Source organism: Malus sylvestris, chromosome 14 (assembly GCF_916048215.2).
Source record: "Malus sylvestris chromosome 14, drMalSylv7.2, whole genome shotgun sequence".
NCBI lineage: Eukaryota > Viridiplantae > Streptophyta > Magnoliopsida > Rosales > Rosaceae > Malus > Malus sylvestris.
The window spans coordinates 22,182,829-22,205,171 of record NC_062273.1 but is presented as its reverse complement, the minus strand read 5'-3'; the positions used below and the strand labels follow the sequence as shown (position 1 = coordinate 22,205,171).

At 41.4% G+C, this 22,343-nt stretch overlaps 2 protein-coding genes across 2 annotated transcripts; both read left to right on the top strand.

Annotated features, from left to right (window-relative positions):
- Positions 1-2,902: 2,902 nt before the first annotated feature.
- On the top strand, positions 2,903-12,746 carry LOC126599292 (CBS domain-containing protein CBSCBSPB1-like). Its single transcript, XM_050265649.1, has 4 exons — positions 2,903-3,383; positions 3,874-4,031; positions 4,121-4,291; positions 12,517-12,746. The coding sequence occupies exons 2-4, from the start codon at positions 3,995-3,997 to the stop codon at positions 12,549-12,551; spliced, it is 243 nt and encodes an 80-aa protein (XP_050121606.1). The 5' UTR covers positions 2,903-3,383; positions 3,874-3,994; the 3' UTR covers positions 12,552-12,746.
- Positions 12,747-13,704: 958 nt separating this feature from the next.
- On the top strand, positions 13,705-18,214 carry LOC126599117 (uncharacterized). The gene is made up of 2 exons (XM_050265459.1): positions 13,705-15,455; positions 17,872-18,214. The coding sequence occupies exons 1-2, from the start codon at positions 13,705-13,707 to the stop codon at positions 18,212-18,214; spliced, it is 2,094 nt and encodes a 697-aa protein (XP_050121416.1).
- Positions 18,215-22,343: the final 4,129 nt, after the last annotated feature.

Genomic DNA, 22,343 nt, shown 5'->3' with positions numbered 1-22,343 from the left:
TTCTTATTAACAAGGACCGCAACCGTCCTCAAAATGAAGACTTAGGGGACTATCACTACTTTAACAAGGCCTAATTGGATAAATGGTCTCCGTGGTCATAAGGTATTCAGATGATAGCCCCTGTGGTAAAAAAATTCGGATTTAAACCCCTGTGGTCTAAGTCTGTTAGGATTTAAACCCCTGTGGTATAAGTCTGTTAGGATTTATGCCCTTCTGTTAAATAATGCTGATATGGCTGCCACATATATACCACGTGGCTGCCAAATGTCTGCCACGTGGCAAAAATAATAATTTTTAATTTTTTTTTTAAACCTGAATTTTTACAAAAAAAAAAAACCCAGATCTGTAAGAGGAAGAAGAAGGAAGAGGGAGAGGGAGAGGGAGGAGGGCGCGGGGAGAGGGCTCCGGCGAGGGGGGAGCTGGTCTCCGGCGGGAAGAAGAAGAAGAAGAAGAAGAAGAAGAAGAAGAAGAAGAAGAAGAAGAAGAAGGAAGAGGGAGAGGGAGGAGTCGCGCGGGGAGACCGGCAGGAAGAAGAAGAAGAAGGAAGAAGGAGAGGGAGGAGGGTCGCGCGGCGGGGGAGGGGGGGGAGCTGGCCTCCGGCGGGAAGAAGAAGGAGAAAAAGTCCGGCGGGGGGGGGGGGACGAGCGGAGGGCGGGAAGAGTTTCTGGGTTTTTTTTTTTTTTTTTTGTAAAAATTCAGGTTTAAAAAAATAATAAAAAATTATTATTTTTGCCACGTGGCAGACATTTGGTAGTCACGTGGTAGCCACGTCAGCATTATTTAACAGAAGGGCATAAATCCTAACAGACTTAGACCACATGGGTTTAAATTCGAATTTTTTTACCACAGGGGCTATCATCCGAATACCTTATCACCACGGGGACCATTTATCCGATTAGGCCCTTTAACAATATAAAATCATGTGTTAGACCACTTAATACTCAAGTTTAAGATTATTCTTTTTCTCATGAATGATGAATTTAATAATACTTTATTTCCAGTCGAAGATATTCTATAATACTTTACTATTTTCATAACTTCATTTTCTTTAATTTGCTGTAGTATTATATGTAAGAAGATCTAACTTCACTTGAGTTGGTAATTTGCCTGGATTCTCTGACAAAATTTGAACTCTCAACCTCATCATTTATTCGAACCCTAGACTTCCATCCCATCAATTCCTCTATGCAAGAAAAATATATCCTCAAAATTTGGTCGGTCTGAAACTGATTAGATCTTGGCCGTCCACCTCTTTAAATGGCTAGTTTGGCCGGTCCTTGCTTAAGTAAACGACCGTGATCTTCTATTAAATGCAACATGTTGACTAGCTAGACCTAACCAGAAGCCAATAATAAAGAGACAGCTGGAAACCATAATATTTTGAGCACATTTTCCTTGCTTTGCTTCTTTTTTCCCTTCTTTTTTTTTCTCCTCCTAAAAAAGGAAATTTTAACGAAAAGCATCCGGTACTGTTTATTTTAACAAAAATCATATTTTTACACTAAAAAGTCAATCCTGGTACTATTTATTTTACCCTTTATTTTGTCTTTATCATTAAAACTCAAAGTTTTCAATCTCTTTTCATTAGTTTTCTTCCTAAAAAAACCTGCAGGTGTCCCTTCGTCCAGACCTTTGGATAATTTTTTGCAACTCTGCCTGGTTGGTGCTGCGTTATTTGTGGAAGGTGCATGTATATTGATGGGTGTAAATAGCATATTGATTGACTGTGACTCAGTCTACTACGCGTGAAGTGCTGTGGTCCTTCTGGTATATTGTCACCGTTCTCATACTCTTGTACTGCAAATAAAGACAAAGTCGGTGCATGTATGCTTGGCACCAATAAACTTTAAGAAGTCCAAACTCATGAGCTAATAAGATCGGCAGAAATCTACTATGTTGCGGTGTATGATATTTATTGGATGAATAAAAAATTGAATATACTGTTAAAATTTCAACGATTAAGAATCCAACGATTAAAGATATGGTAAACACTGGTGTATAAGAAAAAAATCTCTAAAATCAAACTTGGAATAATTGAAGATGGAGAACATGAAAAATACGAATTGGGAAATTAAACATCATTATCTACTTGTGGAAATGCTCTGGTAGGTCTTGGAAGTTCTACAGCTGCATGGCTATCATTAAGGAGAGAACAACTTTGGGTGGTGCTATCCACATGCCCTTACATTCAGTATGATATATGTCACTGTTAAAATCTGCAAAATTAAATTCTCCTTACATTCATTATGATACTTGGTGATGCTATCCACATGCCTATTTTTACCTCTAACACATTCTTTTCAATTTCTGGCTGTTGGATCTTAATGAATTAAGGAAGATCAATGGACAAAAATTAACGAGGAATGTGAGACGTAAAAAGATATTTGTGAATGGCACCACTCTATGATATTTTGTTTACATATGCTCTTCAAGGCAGTGGCGAAGCCACGTGAGGGCGAGGAGTGGCGGCCGCCACTTCTCTCGCCGGGAAACACCACTGGACCCAGCTCTTCGCCACTCCCCTCGCGCGCGCCTCGCCGGAAATCCCTGGTGCAGCTCCTCTGTTTTTCTGGGTAATCTGCAATCTGCAGATTGCAGTTTAATTATTTTTTTTTAAACCAGGCCAAAACGACGTCGTTTTGGGCCTGGTAAAAAAAATTTAAAAATTGTTATACAAAACGGCGCCGTTTTGTATGTTTGAATTAAAAAAAAAAGTACAAATGGGGACTGCTTCCGCGTGTCACCCAAAAACCCTAGTCAGTCTGTGTTCCCCCACCCAACTCATTCCCTTTACTTTTGTTTCCTTCCGTGCCGTTCTTCACCAATCAACACAGGAGCTTTAATTTCTGCTCCCCAACATCCCAGTAGCCAAGCCAACGTGCCTTTACCAAACCAATCAACACACACAGGAGTAGGGGTGGGCACTTGGAATCGAAAACCGAAACCGAAACACGAATCGAATCAAACCGCACCAAACGGTTTGGTTTTGCGGTTTTGAAACGGTTTCGGTTTCAAAACCGAACCGCGGCACACAAAACGGTTTGGTTTCGGTTTTGGGTTTTCAAAACCGCACCGAAACCGAAACCGCACTTTTTTATTTTTATTTAGTTCATTCAACTAGGTTTAGGTTATACTTATACATTTGGTTTGCGGTTCTGGGTTTGCGCCTCCTTGCATCTCCGCATCTGGCCTTTGCGAGCGACCTGGTCACCTGACTGCGTGCGAGCGACTGCCTGCGAGGCTGCGAGCGACTGCCTTCTGCGACTGCTTCTGCTTCTGCGGCTTGCTTCTGCTTCTGCGGCTTGCTTCTGCTTCTGCGACTGCTTCTGCGGCTTGCTTTCATCTCTGCCTTGCCTCCAATCTTGGAGTCAACACACGCAGAGGTAAACATTTCTCATCCTCTGTTTTCAATTTCATATATGTTGTTAGATTAAAGGGGAAAATATGAGAACAAACTCATGCACTGAATCATGATTGATAATTTAAAATGTGCATTTCTTTCGAATGTTAGGCAGGTTTGGGTTTGGCAAAGTAAGTAATTTTTTTTCGAAAGTTGAGATATTAGTATCAAAATTGTCTGGTCTACTTGGGTTAGGCAGGTTTCAGTGCTGTACACTAGTTTTTCTATGTTCGTAATTTCGATTGTAGTAGAGGAGGAAGAGGAGGAGGAGGTTTTTTCTGGGTCCGGTGAGTTTATGTTTCTGTTTCTGTTTGGTTGCCGAGAAAATGGAAGAAAATTGAATAAAAGAATCCGATATTTTTCACGTTTATTTGGTTGGGATGTTTGGAAATGGAGAAAACGAGGTGAAAATCGAAGATTGAGGAATTTCTATTTTGGGAATGAATAAAATTTGGAAATTAATTTTGGTGCAGGGATTTGAAGAGGGAGAATATAAAGGTTTTTGATTGAAGGCGACGATGGCTAGTCAAGGCGGTTCTTCGAAGAGAACAGAATTGACGAACACATCGTTGCAGGACAAGAAGAAACCCTCTGATGCTAGTAACGGAGGCCTTTCAGAAAATGGTGCAAGGTTAGTATTAAATGAGAGGAAAATTTACTTCTTGGCATACGATCTTATTGTGGTTTGCTCTTTCTACATGATGATTTCTGCATTTATAGGGAAATTCAGACATTTGCCTGTTGTGGAGAATGGAGAGGTCATTGCTTTACTTGATATAGCAAAGTGTTTATATGATGCCATTGCTCGAATGGAAAGAGCAGCTGAAAAGGGAAAGGCTATTGTTGCTGCTGTGGAAGGGGTTGAAAAACATTGGGGCACATCTGGTTCTGGTTAGTAGAGAGTTTAGTGTTTTCTTTAGAACTTTATGTCAGAGTCTTAAGATATTTTTGCAGTTTTGGAGGAATATCTGTGTTTTTTTTTGGTAGACTTGCGTGATGACGAGTAGTCAGTTTTCTGAAAAAAAAAACAATATTAACTTAATGCTATTTTTTCTTTTGCAACTCCGCCTATGTCTTACATGGCCGGTCCCAAGCCCGGATAAAGGAGGAGGGGGAGGGCGTCAGGTAGTCGACAGCCGGCACTCCATGATCACGTCGAATCCTTATGAAAATGAATCCAGAACAAAATCGCGCTAAAGCTAGGGCGTCACCCGTAAGTGGCGCGCTGTGTGGCCTGAGCACAGTGATAAGTGAGCAAGGGTCGCTGTATCTCCATCGGCACCCGGATGCAGTGTTAAATGAGCAAGGGGGCCATAGAAACTTCTTTTCGAACGACTCCACTCAAAGTTGTTTGGGAGCATATGCTCCTATCAACTTTACCTGGGACACACAAAAGAAGTACTTTGATCCTATTAGACGGGGGAGGGTGAAGAAGCTAGGACAGAAGGGTAGAGTTCAAGAGAGCAAAATGCGTTTAGGAACGTGGAATATAGGAACCTTAACGGGAAAATCTATGGAAGTAGTGGAAGTTATGGTGAGGAGAAGGATAAATATTATGTGCCTACAAGAAACTAAGTGGGTTGGTAGTAAGGCAAAGGATCTAGAAAACTCAGGGTTTAAACTTTGGTATTCGGGCACAAATAGAACGAGAAACGGTGTTGGCATCATCGTGGACAAGACCTTGGTACAAGATGTTGTAGATGTCAAGAGGGTAGGAGATAGAATCATGGCAATCAAGATTGTAATAGGACAAGAACTTATCAATGTGATTAGTGCGTACGCACCTCAAGTAGGGTTGGATACGAGTTCGAAGGAGAAATTTTGGGAAGATCTTGGAGACTTGGTGCAAGGAATTGCTCAGACGGAGAAGTTATTTATAGGAGGAGATTTAAATGGACACGTGGGCAGGGAGACAGGCAACTATGGAGGTTTTCATGGTGGCCATGGTTTTGGGGAGAGAAACGAGGATGGGGAAGCTATCTTGGATTTTGCAATGGCATATGATCTCTTCTTAGCCAACACCTTCTTTAAGAAGAGAGAAGAACATGTGATCACCTACAAGAGTGGGTCGTCAAAAACACAAATAGATTTTCTTCTAATGAGGAAAGGGGATCGTATAACTTGTAAGGATTGCAAAGTTATACCAGGAGAGAGCGTGGCTAATCAACATCGCTTGTTGGTGATGGATGTACATATCAAAAGAGTAAGACAAAAGAACAAGACTTGGAAGTGCCCAAGGACTAGATGGTGGAATCTAAAAGAATAAAAACAAGTCATTTTCAAAGAGAAGGTAATCACCCAATGTGTGTGGGATAGAGAGGGGGAAGCTAGCCAAATGTGGGATTCCATGGCTAGTTGTATCCGAAAAGTAGCAAAAGAGGTATTAGGAGAGTCCAAGGGCTTTGCCCCACACCAAAAGGAATCTTGGTGGTGGAATGAGGAGGTACAAACAAAGGTGAAGGCTAAGAAGGAATGTTGTAAAGCCTTATACAAGGAGAGGACCGATGAAAATGGTGAAAAGTATAGAAAAGCGAAGCAAGAGGCGAAAAAAGCTGTCAGAGAAGCTAAGTTAGCGGCTTACGACGATATGTATAAACGACTAGATACCAAAGAAGGAGAGTTGGATATCTATAAACTATCTAGAGCAAGGGAAAAGAAGACAAGGGACCTAAACCAAGTGAGGTGCATCAAGGATGAGGATGGAAAGGTTCTTGCTACAGAGAACGCGGTTAAAGACAGATGGAGAGGTTATTTTCATAACCTTTTCAATGAAGGACATGAAATGAGTGATTCTTTAGGGGAGTTGAGTAACTCAGAAGAGTGTAGAAACTACTCTTTTTATCGTCGAATCCGGAAGGAAGAAGTGGTTGTAGCTTTGAAGAAGATGAAGCATAAAAAAGCAATAGGCCCAGACAATATACCAATCGAAGTGTGGAAACTTTTGGGAGAGACAGGTATAACATGGCTCACTGACCTTTTCAATAGGATTTTGAAAACGAAGAAGATGCCAAATGAGTGGCGAACGAGCACTTTGGTGCCTATCTACAAGAACAAGGGCGACGTACAAAATTGCATGAACTATAGGGGTATTAAGCTAATGAGTCATACAATGAAGCTCTGGGAGAGAGTCATTGAGCATAGATTGAGGCAAGAGACACGGGTTTCGGACAACCAATTCGGGTTCATGCCAGGGCGCTCAACCATGGAGGCAATCTATCTCTTACGAAGATTGATGGAAAGATATAGAGATGGGAAAAAGGATTTACACATGGTCTTTATAGATTTGGAAAAAGCGTATGATAGGGTCCCAAGAGACATTCTTTGGAGGATTTTAGAGAAGAAAGGAGTACGAGTAGCATATATCCAAGCTATAAAGGATATGTATGAAGGAGCAAAGACTGCCGTAAGAACTCATGAAGGACAAACCGAAAGCTTTCCCATAACTGTAGGATTACATCAAGGCTCATCCTTAAGTCCTTACCTTTTTGCGTTGGTAATGGATGAGTTAACAGGACATATTCAAGATGATATTCCTTGGTGTATGCTTTTCGCAGACGATATAGTGTTGATAGATGAAACTCAGGAAGGGGTAAATGCAAAGCTTAACCTTTGGAGAGAAGTGTTGGAATCTAAAGGTCTTCGCCTAAGCCGATCAAAGACAGAATATATGGAGTGCAAGTTCAGTGCAAATGGAGGCCAAAACGAGTTAGGGGTGAGGATCGGAGATCAAGAAATACCAAAAAGCGACCGTTTTCGTTACCTAGGATCTATCTTGCAAAAGAACGGAGAATTAGATGGAGATCTCAACCATAGAATACAAGCTGGATGGATGAAGTGGAAGAGTGCATCCGGCGTGTTGTGTGACCGCCGTATGCCATTGAAGCTCAAGGGAAAATTTTATAGGACGGCAATAAGGCCGGCGATGCTGTATGGCACAGAATGTTGGGCGGTGAAACATCAACACGTACACAAAATGGGTGTAGCGGAGATGAGGATGCTTCGTTGGATGTGTGGGCACACGAGAAAGGATAAGATTAGGAATGAGGATATCCGGGGTAAAGTAGGAGTAGCCGAAATTGAAGGAAAGATGAGAGAAAATCGGTTACGGTGGTTTGGACATGTGCAAAGAAGGCCTACTGACGCTCCGATTAGAAGATGCGACTATGGGACAGAGGTTCAGGGCCGAAGGGGTAGAGGAAGACCTAGGAAAACTTTGGAAGAGACTCTAAGAAAAGACTTAGAGTACTTGGATCTAACGAAGGACATGACACAGGATCGAGCACAATGGCGTTCTAAGATTCATATAGCCGATCCCACTCAGTGACTTGGATTTTCCAAGTCTCCAACCGAGAAGTTTTCCTCACTCGGGAAATTAAGGGAACACTACCCCAACCTACATGCTCCACTCAGAAAGCTTCAACATACAAGCTTCAACAAAAGAAAATTCAAAGAACTTAGCGAAGAAGGCTTTGGTGTATTTAACACAATACGTTGAAATGAAGGAAAGCTTATTTATTGATATCCCCGATCAGCTACAAATATGTACATATACATGAGTCAAAATAAACACACAAGACGGAGCCTTCACAAAGGTTGCTTAGGAGAAGTCTCAGCAGTCGGTAGAGCCCCAGAAAGAGAAGGCACCGGAGGGGGATCATTTGGAGCCTCAGTACTGGACAAAACCCTAGAAGGAGGAGGCATCAGAGGTTGATCATTCGGAGCTTCATTACGCGGTACAGCCCCAGAAGACGAAGGCAATAAATGCCTTTGGAACAAACCCACAAATCTCTGATGATCAAGTAAAACCTGACCATCAGTTTCCTTCATCTGGTCAAGCTTCCTCTTCATGTTTGTAGCATAGTCATGTGCGAGCCGGTGCAACTGTTTATTCTCATGCTTGAGCCCTCTAATCTCCTGTTTGAGACTCATCACTTCAGCCGCCAAGGATTCAACTTGGCGGGTTCGAGCAAATAGGCGTTGGGCCATATTAGACACAGAACCTGCACACTGAACACTGAGAGCCAGCGAATCCTTAACAGCTAACTCATCAGACCGTTTGGAAAGTAGTCTGTTATCTTTGGGAGTGAGAAGGTTCCTGGCCACCACCGCAGCGGTCATATCATTCTTCATCACGGAATCCCCAACGGTAAGAGGACCAGTAGGGGAGACGAAGGATGGGCGCCATATGTTGTCTGGAGAAGGCGGGGCTGCCTCTTCAACAAGGTTCAAGTCAAAACGACGGTCGGAGGGGCCAGACATTTTCAAAGGTGTTGAAGAGAGAAGAGGTCGGACAAATCAAGATCTTAGAAGTGCAAGAATGAAGCTTCTACTGGTGGAGATTCAAGTGTGCTTTGGAACTTAATGTCAGCCTCTATAAAAATCTGCACTCGACGGAGCTTCAGAAATCGAAGAGGCGCCTGCTCAGAAATCGAAGAGGCGTTTGCTTTCTCAAAAGCTGGGCTGCTTAGAGATCACGAGGGTTGATCTCAGAAATCGAAGAGGCATTTGCTTTCTCAAAAGTTGGGCTGCTCAAAGACCACGAAGGCCGATCTCAGAAATCGAAGAGGCGCTCGCTTTCTCAAAAGCTGGGCTCCCTAGAGACCACGAGGGCCGATCTCAGAAATCGAAGAGGCACCTACTTTTCCAGCCTTGTCAGCACCCGTCACACGCACACTCAGCTTTGCAGAAATTATGGGCATTCTGTCGAAGACTTCTGGGGAAGTAGAAAACACATGAATCTTACTGTTCAATCACCCACTTCCCACACGCAACAATAGCTCATGGGTACCACATATAACTTTGCCAAAGTTCTCTGCCAAAGTTGAGCACGTGAAGCTTGCAGCTCCCACTACATCGCTCTGACCAAGAAGGGTAAAAGAATAGCAAAGAAACAGCACTAACAAAGTTTAGACCCATAAATTTTGAAGGTCTAGCTACCATATTATTACCCACAAGGGTAAAGGAACAGTACCACTGCTGGATAATTGGAAAGTCCCTGTGTGTCAACCTCTGTGCTTCGTGGCAAGGTAGACTAGCAAACATGCCCAACCTTTACTCACATTCGAGAAAACACTCCCAATAAGATTGCTTGCTCCAAAATCGAAGAGGCACCGTCCTCCGAATCTCGAGAGCCAGACTCCCAACATGACTACTTTCTTAAAAATCGAAGAGAGGGTAAAGGAACAGTACCATTGCTGGATAATTGGAAAGTCTCTGTGTGTCAACCTTTGTGCTTCGTGGCAAGGTAGACTAGCAAACATGCCCAACCTTTACTCACATTCGAGAAAACACTCCCAACAAGATTGCTTGCTCCAAAATCGAAGAGGCACCACCCTTCGAATCTCGAGAGCCAGACTCCCAACGTGATTACTTTCTCAAAAATCGAAGAGACACTGCTCCCCGAATCTTCGAGAGCCAGACCCCCAGCATGATTGCTTTCTCAAAAATCGATGAGGCATCGTTCTCCGAATCAATCGAAGAGGCGCTCGCTTTCTCAAAAGCTGGGCTGCTCAGAGACCACGAGGGCCGATCTCAGAAATCGAAGAGGCACCTACTTTTCTAGCCTTGTCAGCACCTGTCACACGCACACTCAGCTTTGCAGAAATTATGGGCATTCTGTCGAAGACTTCTGGTGAAGTAGAAAGCACATGAATCTTACTGTTCAATCACCCACTTCCCACACGCAACAATAGCTCATGGGTACCACAGATAACTTTGCCAAAGTTCTCTGCCAAAGTTGAGCACGTGAAGCTTGCAGCTCCCACTACATCGCTCTGACCAAGAAAGGTAAAAGAATAGCAAAGAAACAGCACTAACAAAGTTTAGACACATAAATGTTGAAGGTCTAGCTACCATATTATTACCCACAAGGGTAAAGGAACAGTACCACTGCTGGATAATTGGAAAGTCCTTGTGTGTCAACCTCTGTGCTTCGTGGCAAGGTAGACTAGCAAACATGCCCAACCTTTACTCACTTTCGAGAAAACACTCCCAACAAGATTGCTTGCTCCAAAATCGAAGAGGCACCGTCCTCCGAATCTCGAGAGCCAAACTCCCAACATGACTACTTTCTCAAAAGCGAAGAGAGGGTAAAGGAACAGTACCATTGCAACTGGCAGCTCCCACTACCGTGCTATGACCAAGCAGGGTAAAGGAATAGCATTACTACTTGTTGTTAGGGAGACTCCTATATATGTCGACCTCCATCCCCAACGGACAGGCAGACCTGCAAAAATGCTCAACCCTTCATCATATCTGAGAGGGCACTCCCAACGAAGCCTTTCGAAATATTCAGCTTTCTTTCCCCCCGATAATACCTCTGCAAACAAGCTATACTAGAGCAAGAATATCTCATATCATCAGGGTTAAAAGCAAGAGTATCTCATATCATGCTTTTTCCCTGTCTTTTCCTTTGGCCTTGTTTTTACCTGCAAGACAAGGAGAAAGAGAGCAATCAGTCAGCACTTGGAATCAAGCTTCCAGCCAGGAACTGACTGCCTGGAACCCCTTACCTGATTACTTACCTGGCATTGCTCTCGAGTACTCATCTTCAACATCTTATGTTTCCAGGGAAGATTCTGCATCTGCTTGAGGAACAGATAGGGCAAGTGCGAAGGATACAAGGAAGCATGTGGAGACAAGCGTAACAGCACACGTGCCGATACACCCATTACTCTGTCAAAAGCAAAAGTATCCCATATCAGTAGGGTGGAACGTACTCTAGATTTGATGGACTTGTTTTGACCCTCAAATTCTTCAGTCGGCCTTATACTCTGGAGGAAACCAGAAAACCCTCCAGCTCAGTTCAAGAATAAGCCTGTGGAAAGTTACTTCTTCAAAAGCAAAAGTATCTCATATCATCTCTTCTCATTTTTCTTCTCTTTATCCTTCATGCTGCTGCAAGATGGGGAGAAGGTGAACAACCAGTCGGAGCTCTGATTGCTTACCTTGTCTGTCACCTCTTTCAGCAGACCCCCTAGCTCGGCGACTTGGGGGACTCCTACTACATGGTTTGTATCGCGCTTGACCAAGCCTGAGACTACAAGTAAGCTTCAAGTGAAATTGATACATTACCTTGTGCATCTCCACCAGTTAAAGATACCACCCCTGGATGGAGGAAGAGTACTTTCAGAGAAGATGCCACATCTACCTATGAGACAGATAAGGCAAGTCAAGACGACACCACACTCCGATACTTAGAAGTTTCGTGATTACGAGATCATTCTCCCACAATATTTCCTAATGTCATTTGTACAAAATCATTCACTTGTACTCACTAAAGGAGAGCTTGAACCTATGTACTTGTGTAAACCCTTCACAATTAATGAGAACTCTTCTATTCTGTGGACGTAGCCAATCTGGGTGAACCACGTACATCTTGTGTTTGCTTTCCTATCTCTATCCATTTATATACTTATCCACACTAATGATCGGAGCAATCTAGCGAAGATCACAAAAAGCGACCGTTTTCGCTACCTAGGATCTATCTTGCAAGAGAACGGAGAATTAGATGGAGATCTCAACCATAGAATACGAGCTGGATGGATGAAGTGTAAGAGTGCATCCGGCGTGTTGTGTGACCGTCGTAGGCCACTGAAGCTCAAGGGAAAATTTTATAGGACGGCAATAAGGCCAGCGATGTTGTATGGCACAGAATGTTGGGCGGTGAAGCATCAACACGTACACAAAATGGGTGTAGCGGAGATGAGGATGCTTCGTGGGATGTGTGGGCACACGAGAAAGGATAAGATTGGGAATGAGGATATCCGAGGTAAAGTAGGAGTAGCCGAAATTGTAGGAAAGATGAGAGAAAATCGGCTCCGATGATTTGGACATGTGCAAAGAAGGCCGACTGACGCTCCGGTTCGAAGATGTGACTACGGGACAGAGGTTCAGGGCCAAAGGGGTAGAGGAAGACCTAGGAAAACTTTGGAAGAGACTCTAAGAAAAGACTTAGAGTACTTGGATCTAACGGAGGACATGACACAAAACCGAGCGCAATGGCGTTCTAGGATTCATATAGCCGACCCCACTTAGTGGGAAAAGGCTTTGTTGTTGTTGTTGTTGTTGTTGTTGCTATTTTTTCTTTTGCAGTTTTTTTGTGCAGTTTTGTGCAGTTTTTTGGTGCAGTTTTGGTGCAGTTGTGGTGTAATTTTTGCTGCTGTTTTTTGTGCAGTTTTGTGCACAAAAACCGTTTGAAACCAAAACCGAAACCGTTTGAAACCGCACCGAACCGAACCAAACGGTTTGGTTTCATTTCGGTTTTGGCTTCAAAACCGCACCGCAAAAAGTTTCGATTTCGGTTGTGGTTTCACTCGAAACCGCACCAAACCGCACCGCGCCCACCCCTACACAGGAGCTTTAATTTCCGTCCTTCCGTTCCGTGCCGTTCTTCACCAATCTAAAGGTAAATTTTTTAATTCTTAAATGTATAATCCCTAACCTAATTAATTATTCAATACAAATTTCATTTAATTGTTATAAAATTATATGGTAATGCATTAATATGGTTATTGGTTATTGATTATTGATGTGAATCATATGCTTTTATGATTATTGATATGAAATTATGAAATTATTTTTTAGGGTGAAATTATTGATACGAATTGGGAATTAGAAATTTAACCCAATTGATACGAATTATTGATACAAATTTTTGATATGCTTCTATGATTCTATGATACAAATTATTGATACAAATTTAACCCAATTGATACGAATATGGTTATTGGTTATTAGTACTTTTGATTAATTGAATTGTTGGTTGGTTGGATTAGTTATTATACATACTATAGTAATAGTATAGTCTACTTTAGGATTAAGAGTCTAAGAATTTTTATTTTTTTCCATTTTACAGTTACGTAATGGAACGATACTATAAGAAACAATGCTTAAATCCTCCTTCAAACATTTCGGGTGGTCCTTCTCCTTCAAATATTCCGAGTAGTCCTCCTCCTCCTCCTTCAAATATTCCAAGAAGTCCTCCTTCAAATATTCCAAGTAGGTCACAACAAAGTGAAGCCACTGAGTTGGATTTGGATGAAATATTGGCTAATCTTCCTGCAGACCCTGCACATAGACGTCGAATGATTGATTATCCACCTAATTATCGTGAAGCAATTCGTAGACACTATCTCCAAATTGATCCTTGTCAACCTAGAGACCACATCATGCCAAGAAAGGTTAGTGACAATCGATGTTTTATCATTCGTTGGTTTGATAAGTTTAAGTGGTTAGAGTATAGTATATCAAAAAATGCTGCATTTTGCCGTTATTGTTATCTTTTCAAATGTGATTTTGATCAAATGGGTAGCACTGGAAGTGATGTCTTCACTGAGATAGGGTTTACAAATTGGAAGAAAGGACCCGAAAATCTTCGAGTCCATGAGGGAGGTGTTGGAAGTCTTCATAATAAAGCTGTACAACAAGCTAGAGATTTGATGACACAAAAACAATACATTGAAACATTTGTGATTAAGCAAACTGATGAAGCTCGCATTAATTATCGTACTTTATTGAGTGCCTCACTTGAGTGCACAAGATGGTTGTTGGGACAAGGTTTGCCTTTTCGTGGCCACGATGAATCGTTGAAATCAAGCAATAGGGGCAATTATTTGGAGCTTATGCAATTTCTTTCCAAGCATAATGAACAAGTTAGGAAGGTTGTGTTTGAGAATGCTCCCAAGAATCTTAAGTATACTTCTTCCGATATTCAAAAAGATCTTGTCCGTGCTTGTGCCATTGAAACTGTAGATGCAATCACTAAAGATATGGAAGGTGCATTTTTTTCTCTTTTGGTTGATGGAGCACGTGATTCTTCAACTAAAGAGCAAATGGCGGTGGTATTGCGTTATGTGAACAAAAAAGGAGAAGCAATTGAAAAGTTTTTGGGTGTTCAACATGTCTCCTCTACAACTAGTAGCTCCCTTGAAGAGGCCATTGAGAGATTGTTTGCTACAACAAATTTGAGTATGTCCAAGTTACGAGGACAAGGCTATGATGGAGCTAGCAATATGAAAGGTGAGTTAAACGGTCTTAAAACAAAGATTTTGAACAAATACCCTCAAGCATTTTATATTCATTGCTTTGCACACCAACTCCAACTAGCTCTTGTATTCGTGGCAAAGGAAAATGAGGATGTTGCCAATTTCTTCATCAATGCTAGTAGTTTGGTGAATCTTATTGGATCATCGTGTAAGCGTCGTGATGCATTTAGAGAGAAACAACAAGCACAAATTCAGAAAGCTCTTAATCTTGGTAATCTTGAAACGGGTAAAGGGTTAAATCAAGAAATGAGTCTTATGCGTCCATGTGATACACGGTGGAACTCGCATTATGGTACTATAGTTAGTATTATTGTTATGTTTGAAGCCGTGGTGGAGGTGGTTGAATGGATTAAAAGTGATCGCAACCAAGATAATCTCGGTGAAGCAACTAGGTTATTCAAAGACATACAAACATTTGATTTTGCATTTCACCTTTTCTTGATGAGACTTATATTGGGAATTACAAATGAGTTATCACAAGCATTGCAAAAGAAAGATCAAGATATTGTGAATGCGATGGCATTAGTGGAAGTATGCAAGCAAAGACTACAATCCTTGAGAGATGATGACTTTGGAGACTTGCTTCAAGATGTAGAAAAGTTTTGTGATGAGCATGATATTATCGTTCCTAACATGGAGGATTTGCATTTCGTACCTGGAAAATCAAGGCGTAAAGCTCCAAAAATCACAAACTTCCATTACTATCATGTGGACCTCTATTTTCAAGTCCTTGATATGCAACTAAAGGAGTTGAATGATCGCTTCAATGAGGTAAACACCGAGTTACTTCTTTGTATGGCATGTTTGAGTCCGGTGAATAATTTTGCATCTTTTGACAAAGCAAAAATTGTTCGTTTAGCCCAACTTTATCCTCAAGATTTTGATTGTATGGACCTTATGAATCTTCCAATTCAACTTGACAATTACATTCATGATATGAAGATGCATAGTGAGTTTTCATCATTGAGAGGAATTACAGATCTTGCAAAAGAGTTAGTGAAGACTGGAAGGTGTGAAAGCTATATGTTAGTGTATAAACTTCTTACATTGGCTTTGGTGTTACCGATTGCAACCGTTTCGGTGGAGAGAGCTTTTTCTGCCATGAAGATTGTGAAAACACCATTGCGTAACAAAATGGGAGATCAATGGTTGAGTGATAGCATGCTTGTTTACATTGAGAAAGATGTATTTGCTTTTATTGATAATGAGCCTATTATGCGACGTTTTCATGACATGAAACATCGCCGGCAACAATTGTAATTTGTTTGTATTAATTAATTATGGAAGACATTACTATATAAAAATATTTAGTTGTTGCCATTTTTCTTTAACCTTGCATTCTTTTAAGTTCGCCCCTCCCCCCGAGAAATCCTGGCTTCGCCACTGCTTCAAGGTAGTAGTCCATCATGCATGCAACGTTTTAGATATCCAAATGCAAGCTCTTTGGAGCAAAAAATAATCGACAAATATATGGAGATGACATGTGGATTCTTGGGTAACTAAAAATACAAAATTACTCTCGAGGCATATAGGAACTTATACGCGCAAGCAGCGGACAATCATGACTCAATCAAGGTTAAAAGTGATCAAAATAGGTATTTATTTAAAACCTATTTCATCAATCCTTATCAAATCTTCCCCACAAGGTAACTCCCAAATTATTTCTTTCAAATTATATTAAGTGGCTAATTACTTGATTTATTACTCAATTAATTTATTAATTAGCTAATTAATTGTAAATGACACCCAAAAAACCACTAAAGTGGCCGGTTCCTATCTCTCCCAAAGGGGCCAGCCACACCCCTATAAATACCACCCCATTTGTCTTAAAACCTAGGTTGAATCCTCTTGCAAAATTCTCTAAATTCTCTAAACACTTTTCCCTCAAAATTCTAAATTTGGCATCGGAGGTTCTTAGGTCAAAGCCCCCCCCATTCATCGTGGGCGCGTGAGGCTCTTGACCTTAACCTAAGGTGTTAATTGTTTTGTAGGTGTAGTTTTGTCCAAGAAGAAGAAGGCAGAAATCTGCATCAACAAATTGGTGCTTTCATTGAGAGTTTGATTCACACACTTGAAGAAGACTCTTGCATTCAAAGTTTCTCATTTCTTGTTCATTTGTAGATTTTCGTACGTTCTTATTCTTAGAATTTTTCTTTATGAAATTCTTTGAATAAACATAAAAGAAAATGCAATGATTAGAAATCGGAAACCACGACGAACGGAACTTCCTACATTCAAAGATTCGGATCGAATGGTGGAGGACGAGACGTAGCCCCACCACAACGATCCACAAGGCTTAATAAGATGGCAAGATGAGCAACTTTGCCATCAAGGAACACCAACACCATGGCAGCCACGGGGATTACCGTTGCAGTAGGGAGTGGACCAGCTCCATGGTAGTAAGCCCACGGTGAGCACAGGGCAGCGAGGCAGCCACGAGCCCAAGCCCACGCCACTTTGTAGCAACAAGCCCAAGCTGCTGCCCCAGCAGCGCAAGCCCAAGCCTCGTATACTTGGTGCACAGCCCAATCAACAGCCCACACTGCAAGGCAGCTGAGCCAGGCCCAACACGAGCTGGCCTAAGCCACCACCTTAGCAGCGCAAGCCCAACCAGCTGTAGCAGTATAAGTAGCCTAGTTTTCGCGGACCCAAGCCCAGCGCCCACGCGCACCGCACGCAGGGCAATCCACTCCAACTGCTCGACCCACTATTGCGGTATAATCCAAGGCCCAACTACTCTCGTGGCCCACCAAGCAATCCCAACTGGTCCAAGACCGGTTCAATCGTTCCGACTTCAGATTTCTGGATCGACGATTGAATCGAGGGTATTTTCACCTCATTTCTCCGTATATTTGATCTCCCAACTCAAATCTCGCACCCGGAGTCCATTACATTTCCACTACTCAAGGAGATGTATATCGTCCACGCTCTTCCACCCAAAATGGTGAACAACACTTGTCTCTACAAGTCATAAAGTTGACAAATGCCCCCGCGCAGCATACTACCTTAGTGAATCAGCTCTTGCAACGTGCCCTAGACAAGGTGTCCCGAAGTAGGACAAGGGCAGACGGTGAACCTCTCCAGCAGCGTCCTGGTAAGCATCTACTCGACCAGTCACGAACCGAACGTTCGGGCAGTGTACATTCCCGACTGGGCCCTCAAGATAGCGTTTACTCTCATCTTAGTGCGTAGAGGAGCGATCACTCTAGGTTAGGCCCACAGACGAACTTACATTCATGGTTGGGGCCACACTCCGACAATCAACAATGAGCAACCTTCCAGGTAAAGTGTTCATTCGTGGCTAGGCCAGCAAGGAGCATTATCCACCTCACATTGGAGTAGGCAACACGATGGACGGAGAGAAGCAGTCACTTAATCCAGCTTAAGTTCAACCGGCAACCTGTGAGTAATTCGCTGGTTTGTGAGGAACATACCATATAAGCCGCAACCGCAGCATAAGGAAGAACAACCTAAACTAGCAGGTCACAACCAAGGGCAGATGAGAGCTCCGCTACCCCGACAAAGGCAAATTCAGGAAGAAGTAAAGAGGCTCATGACTGAGCGATTGCGCGATTTCCAACGCAACGAGGACACTGATGAGGCACTACAACGGGACATGACCAACATAAGCGGGTTACATTTTATTTACAAGATCGAGCAGAAGACTACCAGAATGACACACCAGCCCAACTACCAAGAACCAGGGGCATGCCTTGTTCTCAACATTCCAGACGCTTTAATACTAAAGCACCACATCACCAGTAACTGAGCATCATGGACCCAGTGGTCCAATTTCTCTTGCTGCACACAACCTGGCCCAAGCCAGCCTTAGCTCTGCGTTCACAGCTGTGCCTACCTACTCCACGGCTCTCGGCAGCCCTTGATCTATCACTATGGCTTCTAACTGTGCCGATCTTAGTTGATCTTGCCCTGTGGCTCTCGTCAACCAAGCCTATGGCACTCCAAACTTCAAAGCATCCAATGGCAGAGCATATGACAAGGCTTTATTAGCAGCCCTTGCTAGCAAAAGATTTAGCGGTGAAAAAGCTTGCAATCCATTCAGATTCTTGGTTGATCACCAACCAAGCCTCAAAAGGGCACATAACGAAACATCTAACAATGGCGCAATACTTGAAGAAAGTTCAGGAGCAGCTCGATGCGCTTCCTACTTACACCCTTATGCGGGTTCCACAAGCAGTTCGAAGTGTCAAGCAGATCGCCAAACAAGACATCGCATGCTGAGGATTATTCAGTTGTCCAGCAGTCCAGCTTTTCTCAGCTGCACTCACGACAACGACTTCCATGCTCTTCTATGCGAGAAGGTAAACTAATTACTTTCCAGTGCGAAAAGGGACACTAATTCTCCAACACCCATCCGGGTCTACTCTCCAATCCAAGAGAACAAACTAATTGTTCTCCAATGTTAGAGGGTAAACTAATTCCTCATACCCATTCGGGTCTGCTCCCCAGTGCGAGAGGATAAACTAATTGCTTTCCAGTGCGAGATGGTAATCCAATTCCCCAACACCCATATAGGTAAGCTCTCAAGTATGAGAGGGTAAACTAATTCTCCGACACCCATATGGGTAAGCTCTCTAGTGCGAGAAGGCCACATAGCTCAAAAGATCAAATGCTTGAAGATAAACTAGGCAGTAAATGAACAGGGGGCAGCAGCCACTTTGCACTCAATAGTTCACTCATCCAACATTTCATCTTCAACAGCTACATCCTTGGCTGCTCCATCTACGGCAGCTGAGAAATCAAACTCAAGCAGTTTTCTCATTTTTGGTGCCTAGACAACGCAACCCAAACTATGGCCTATGCCACGCCACTTCCTCAGCCCTCACAGAGCCAGTTTTTTACTTCAGTTAAGCCGAGTAGCACAAGCAATGACCCTTGCCACACCACCTCCTTGGCCTATGCCAAGCCGACTCCTGGCCCCTGCCAACCGATGTGTCGTACCACCCCGACGGCTGCCCCGTGGTAGCACCACCCAAGAAGAAGATAAGGAGAATTGCTAGGGGAGGTGGAAAAGACAAAGAAATCAATGGAAGACAGTTCTTTGCAACGGGAAAGCAAAGTAAAGTGCTAGGGGAGGTGGAACAAATATCCCCTAGTTTTCTCTCTTTCTTGTATGGACAAATAATTGCCTTCCGAAGTTGATTTAATCCCCTACTTAAGGTAGGCTTAAATAGGTTTTAGATGCGATTTATTTCCCTTTCCTGGAAGAATATAATTCCAAGTCCAAGTGAGAATCTACATCAAAGTTGGAGATCTTTACACCTATTGCCCTTTCCTGCGAGCAGCCCAACAGGTGTAGGGGCATTTGTGGAGCAAAAAATAATCGAGAAAAATATGGAGGCTACACGTGGATTCTTGGGTAAAAGAAAAAGACATAATTACCCTCGAGGCATATCGGAACTCATATGCACAAACAGCGGACAATCATGACTCAATCAAGGTCAAAAGTGATCAAAATAGGTATTTATTCAAAACCTATTTCATCCATCATCATCAAATCCTCCCCACAAGGTAACTCCCAAATTATTTCTTTCAAATTATATTAATTGGCTAATTAATTGATTTATTACTCAATTAATTTATTAATTAACTAATTAATTGTAAATTACACCCAAAAAACCACTAAAGTGACCGGTTCTCATCTCTCCCAAAGGGCCCGGCCACACCCTATAAATACCATCCCATTTTCTCCAAAAACCTAGGTTGAATCCTCTTGCAAAATTCTCCAAACAATTTTCCCTCAAAATTCTAACTTTGGCATTAGAGGTTATTCGGCCAATGCCTTCTCCCATTCATCGTGGGCCTGTGAGACTCTTAACCTTGACCTGATATGTTAATTGTTTTGTAGGTGCAATCCAAAAAGAATAAGGCAGAAATTTGCATCCACAATCTTCTCTTACTTGTATATATAGCTAATCAACTTATAATGTAGTGTCGGCACGCATCTTCTCCGGCTCTTATATATATATAGCTAATCAACTTATAATGTAGTGTCGGCACGCATCTTCTCCGGCTCTTATATATATATAGCTAATCAACTTATAATGTAGTGTCGGCACGCATCTTCTCCGGCTCTTATATATGTTAGTTCATGACTATCTGTGGACTGTATTGGACAAGTCAAGGACCTGAATGACTATCTTCTTTGAAATCTTGTCCACTAAATATTACTAAACGTGTTGAGATAGTACGCAGTTAATTGGACGCAAGCTAGCTATTTCATGTGCAATTTTGTCAACCTGATTTGTTAGCAGTACACTGAAACTTAATTAGGAGGGTGGCCACTTGTCCACATTAACACTTATTGTCCAAGTCAAACGTAAAATAATTTCTATTTTAAATTAAAATTTCCTACAACTTTTTTATATCTTTTAGACTAAACATTACATTTGTGTCTTTTTAAAATTTGATTAAAGTAATTTGACCAATATACACCTCACCATTTTCTATTAAATTAAATTACACATCATTATTGTATTTTCTTAAAATAAAATGTTAATAATTAATTTTTAAATTTATCCTCTTAGGTTTTTGATGCTTTTTCCCCCCCTTATTTAGTGGGATATTAGTTATTAACTCTATTGTCTCTTTTCCAAATATAATTTTTCGATCAAAATAATTTTTTTTGTTCAACAAACATTAAATATTATCACTTTTTTTCAAATGGTTCGTTTTATTATTTTTTTTTCCAAATGGTTGGTGATCCAACATAAAAAGCACTGTGTCATTTTTTCATATTTTTTTTGTCAAACTATTTTTCTTTGCTTTTTTTTTTTTACTTATAGTTGTTGACAAACTATTATTAGGTACGACATATTATGTGTATATTGCCGTTAGGTACATTTGAATTTGTAAAAAACATTGATTGATACGTTTATTTGCGGTTTTGGTACGTTTGATTTGGTACATATTGTTGATATTGGTACATTTATATTATTGTTAGTCCTATTTTCTCTTAATGTTGGTACATTACTTTTGATTTTGGTACATTCGATTGCATACACATTATATATTGGTACATTTATTTTGTTGTTAGTCCTATTTTCTCTTAATGTATTGATAAAAGGTACGTTTGATTTAGTGAGATTTAAAAATATTTCAACCTTTTTGGGAATAATATATTAAATCGGAGATACTCATTGCTCAATTGTAGGAAGTATTATGAAAATAAATTGTATTTAACTAGGGTTTTTTTGTTTACAATTATCTCCAAAGGGGGAGAGGGTACTCAAAATGCTAGATTATAGGAAGTTTGGTTCAATATGTTGTGCATTTTTTTGGCGTGAGATTAAGAAATATGGGGTAGTGGTAGGTCATGTAATTTTGGTATAAAAATGATTAATTCTAATATATGTGACACCAAAATGATGAAGAGTTTAATCAAGTCTCTAAAAGGCATAGATGTTTAGTCTATAAAATAACTGAGGCACCTAATATTCAATCTGCTGTGTCCAAAGAAAATTAATTTGGACTTGACCCTTGACTGACTTCTATATGATTAGTATCTATTTAGATACGGGCGTGCATGGAGATTGCGACATCTGATTGTCATATAAGTAGATCCGACTTCTATTAGAGATACGATTTGTAATGTCAGTCAAGGGTCAAGTCCAAATTAATTTTCTTTGGACACAGCAGATTGAATTTTCACATAAACTTGTGCGTCATATCTTGGATCAGTTCGATTTTATGATGCGGGATGTAAAAGCAAAATTTATTTCCAAGACACAACAACGTCGATCGATCCAAGTTGATCAAACTGATGTGTTCTTCTGCGAAACTTCCTGCAAATTGCATACATAAATTTGACATTGCATGAGAGAAGTATACTGTGTCCGCTAAACAGATATTGGACTGTGGCCTGTTGACAAACTTCT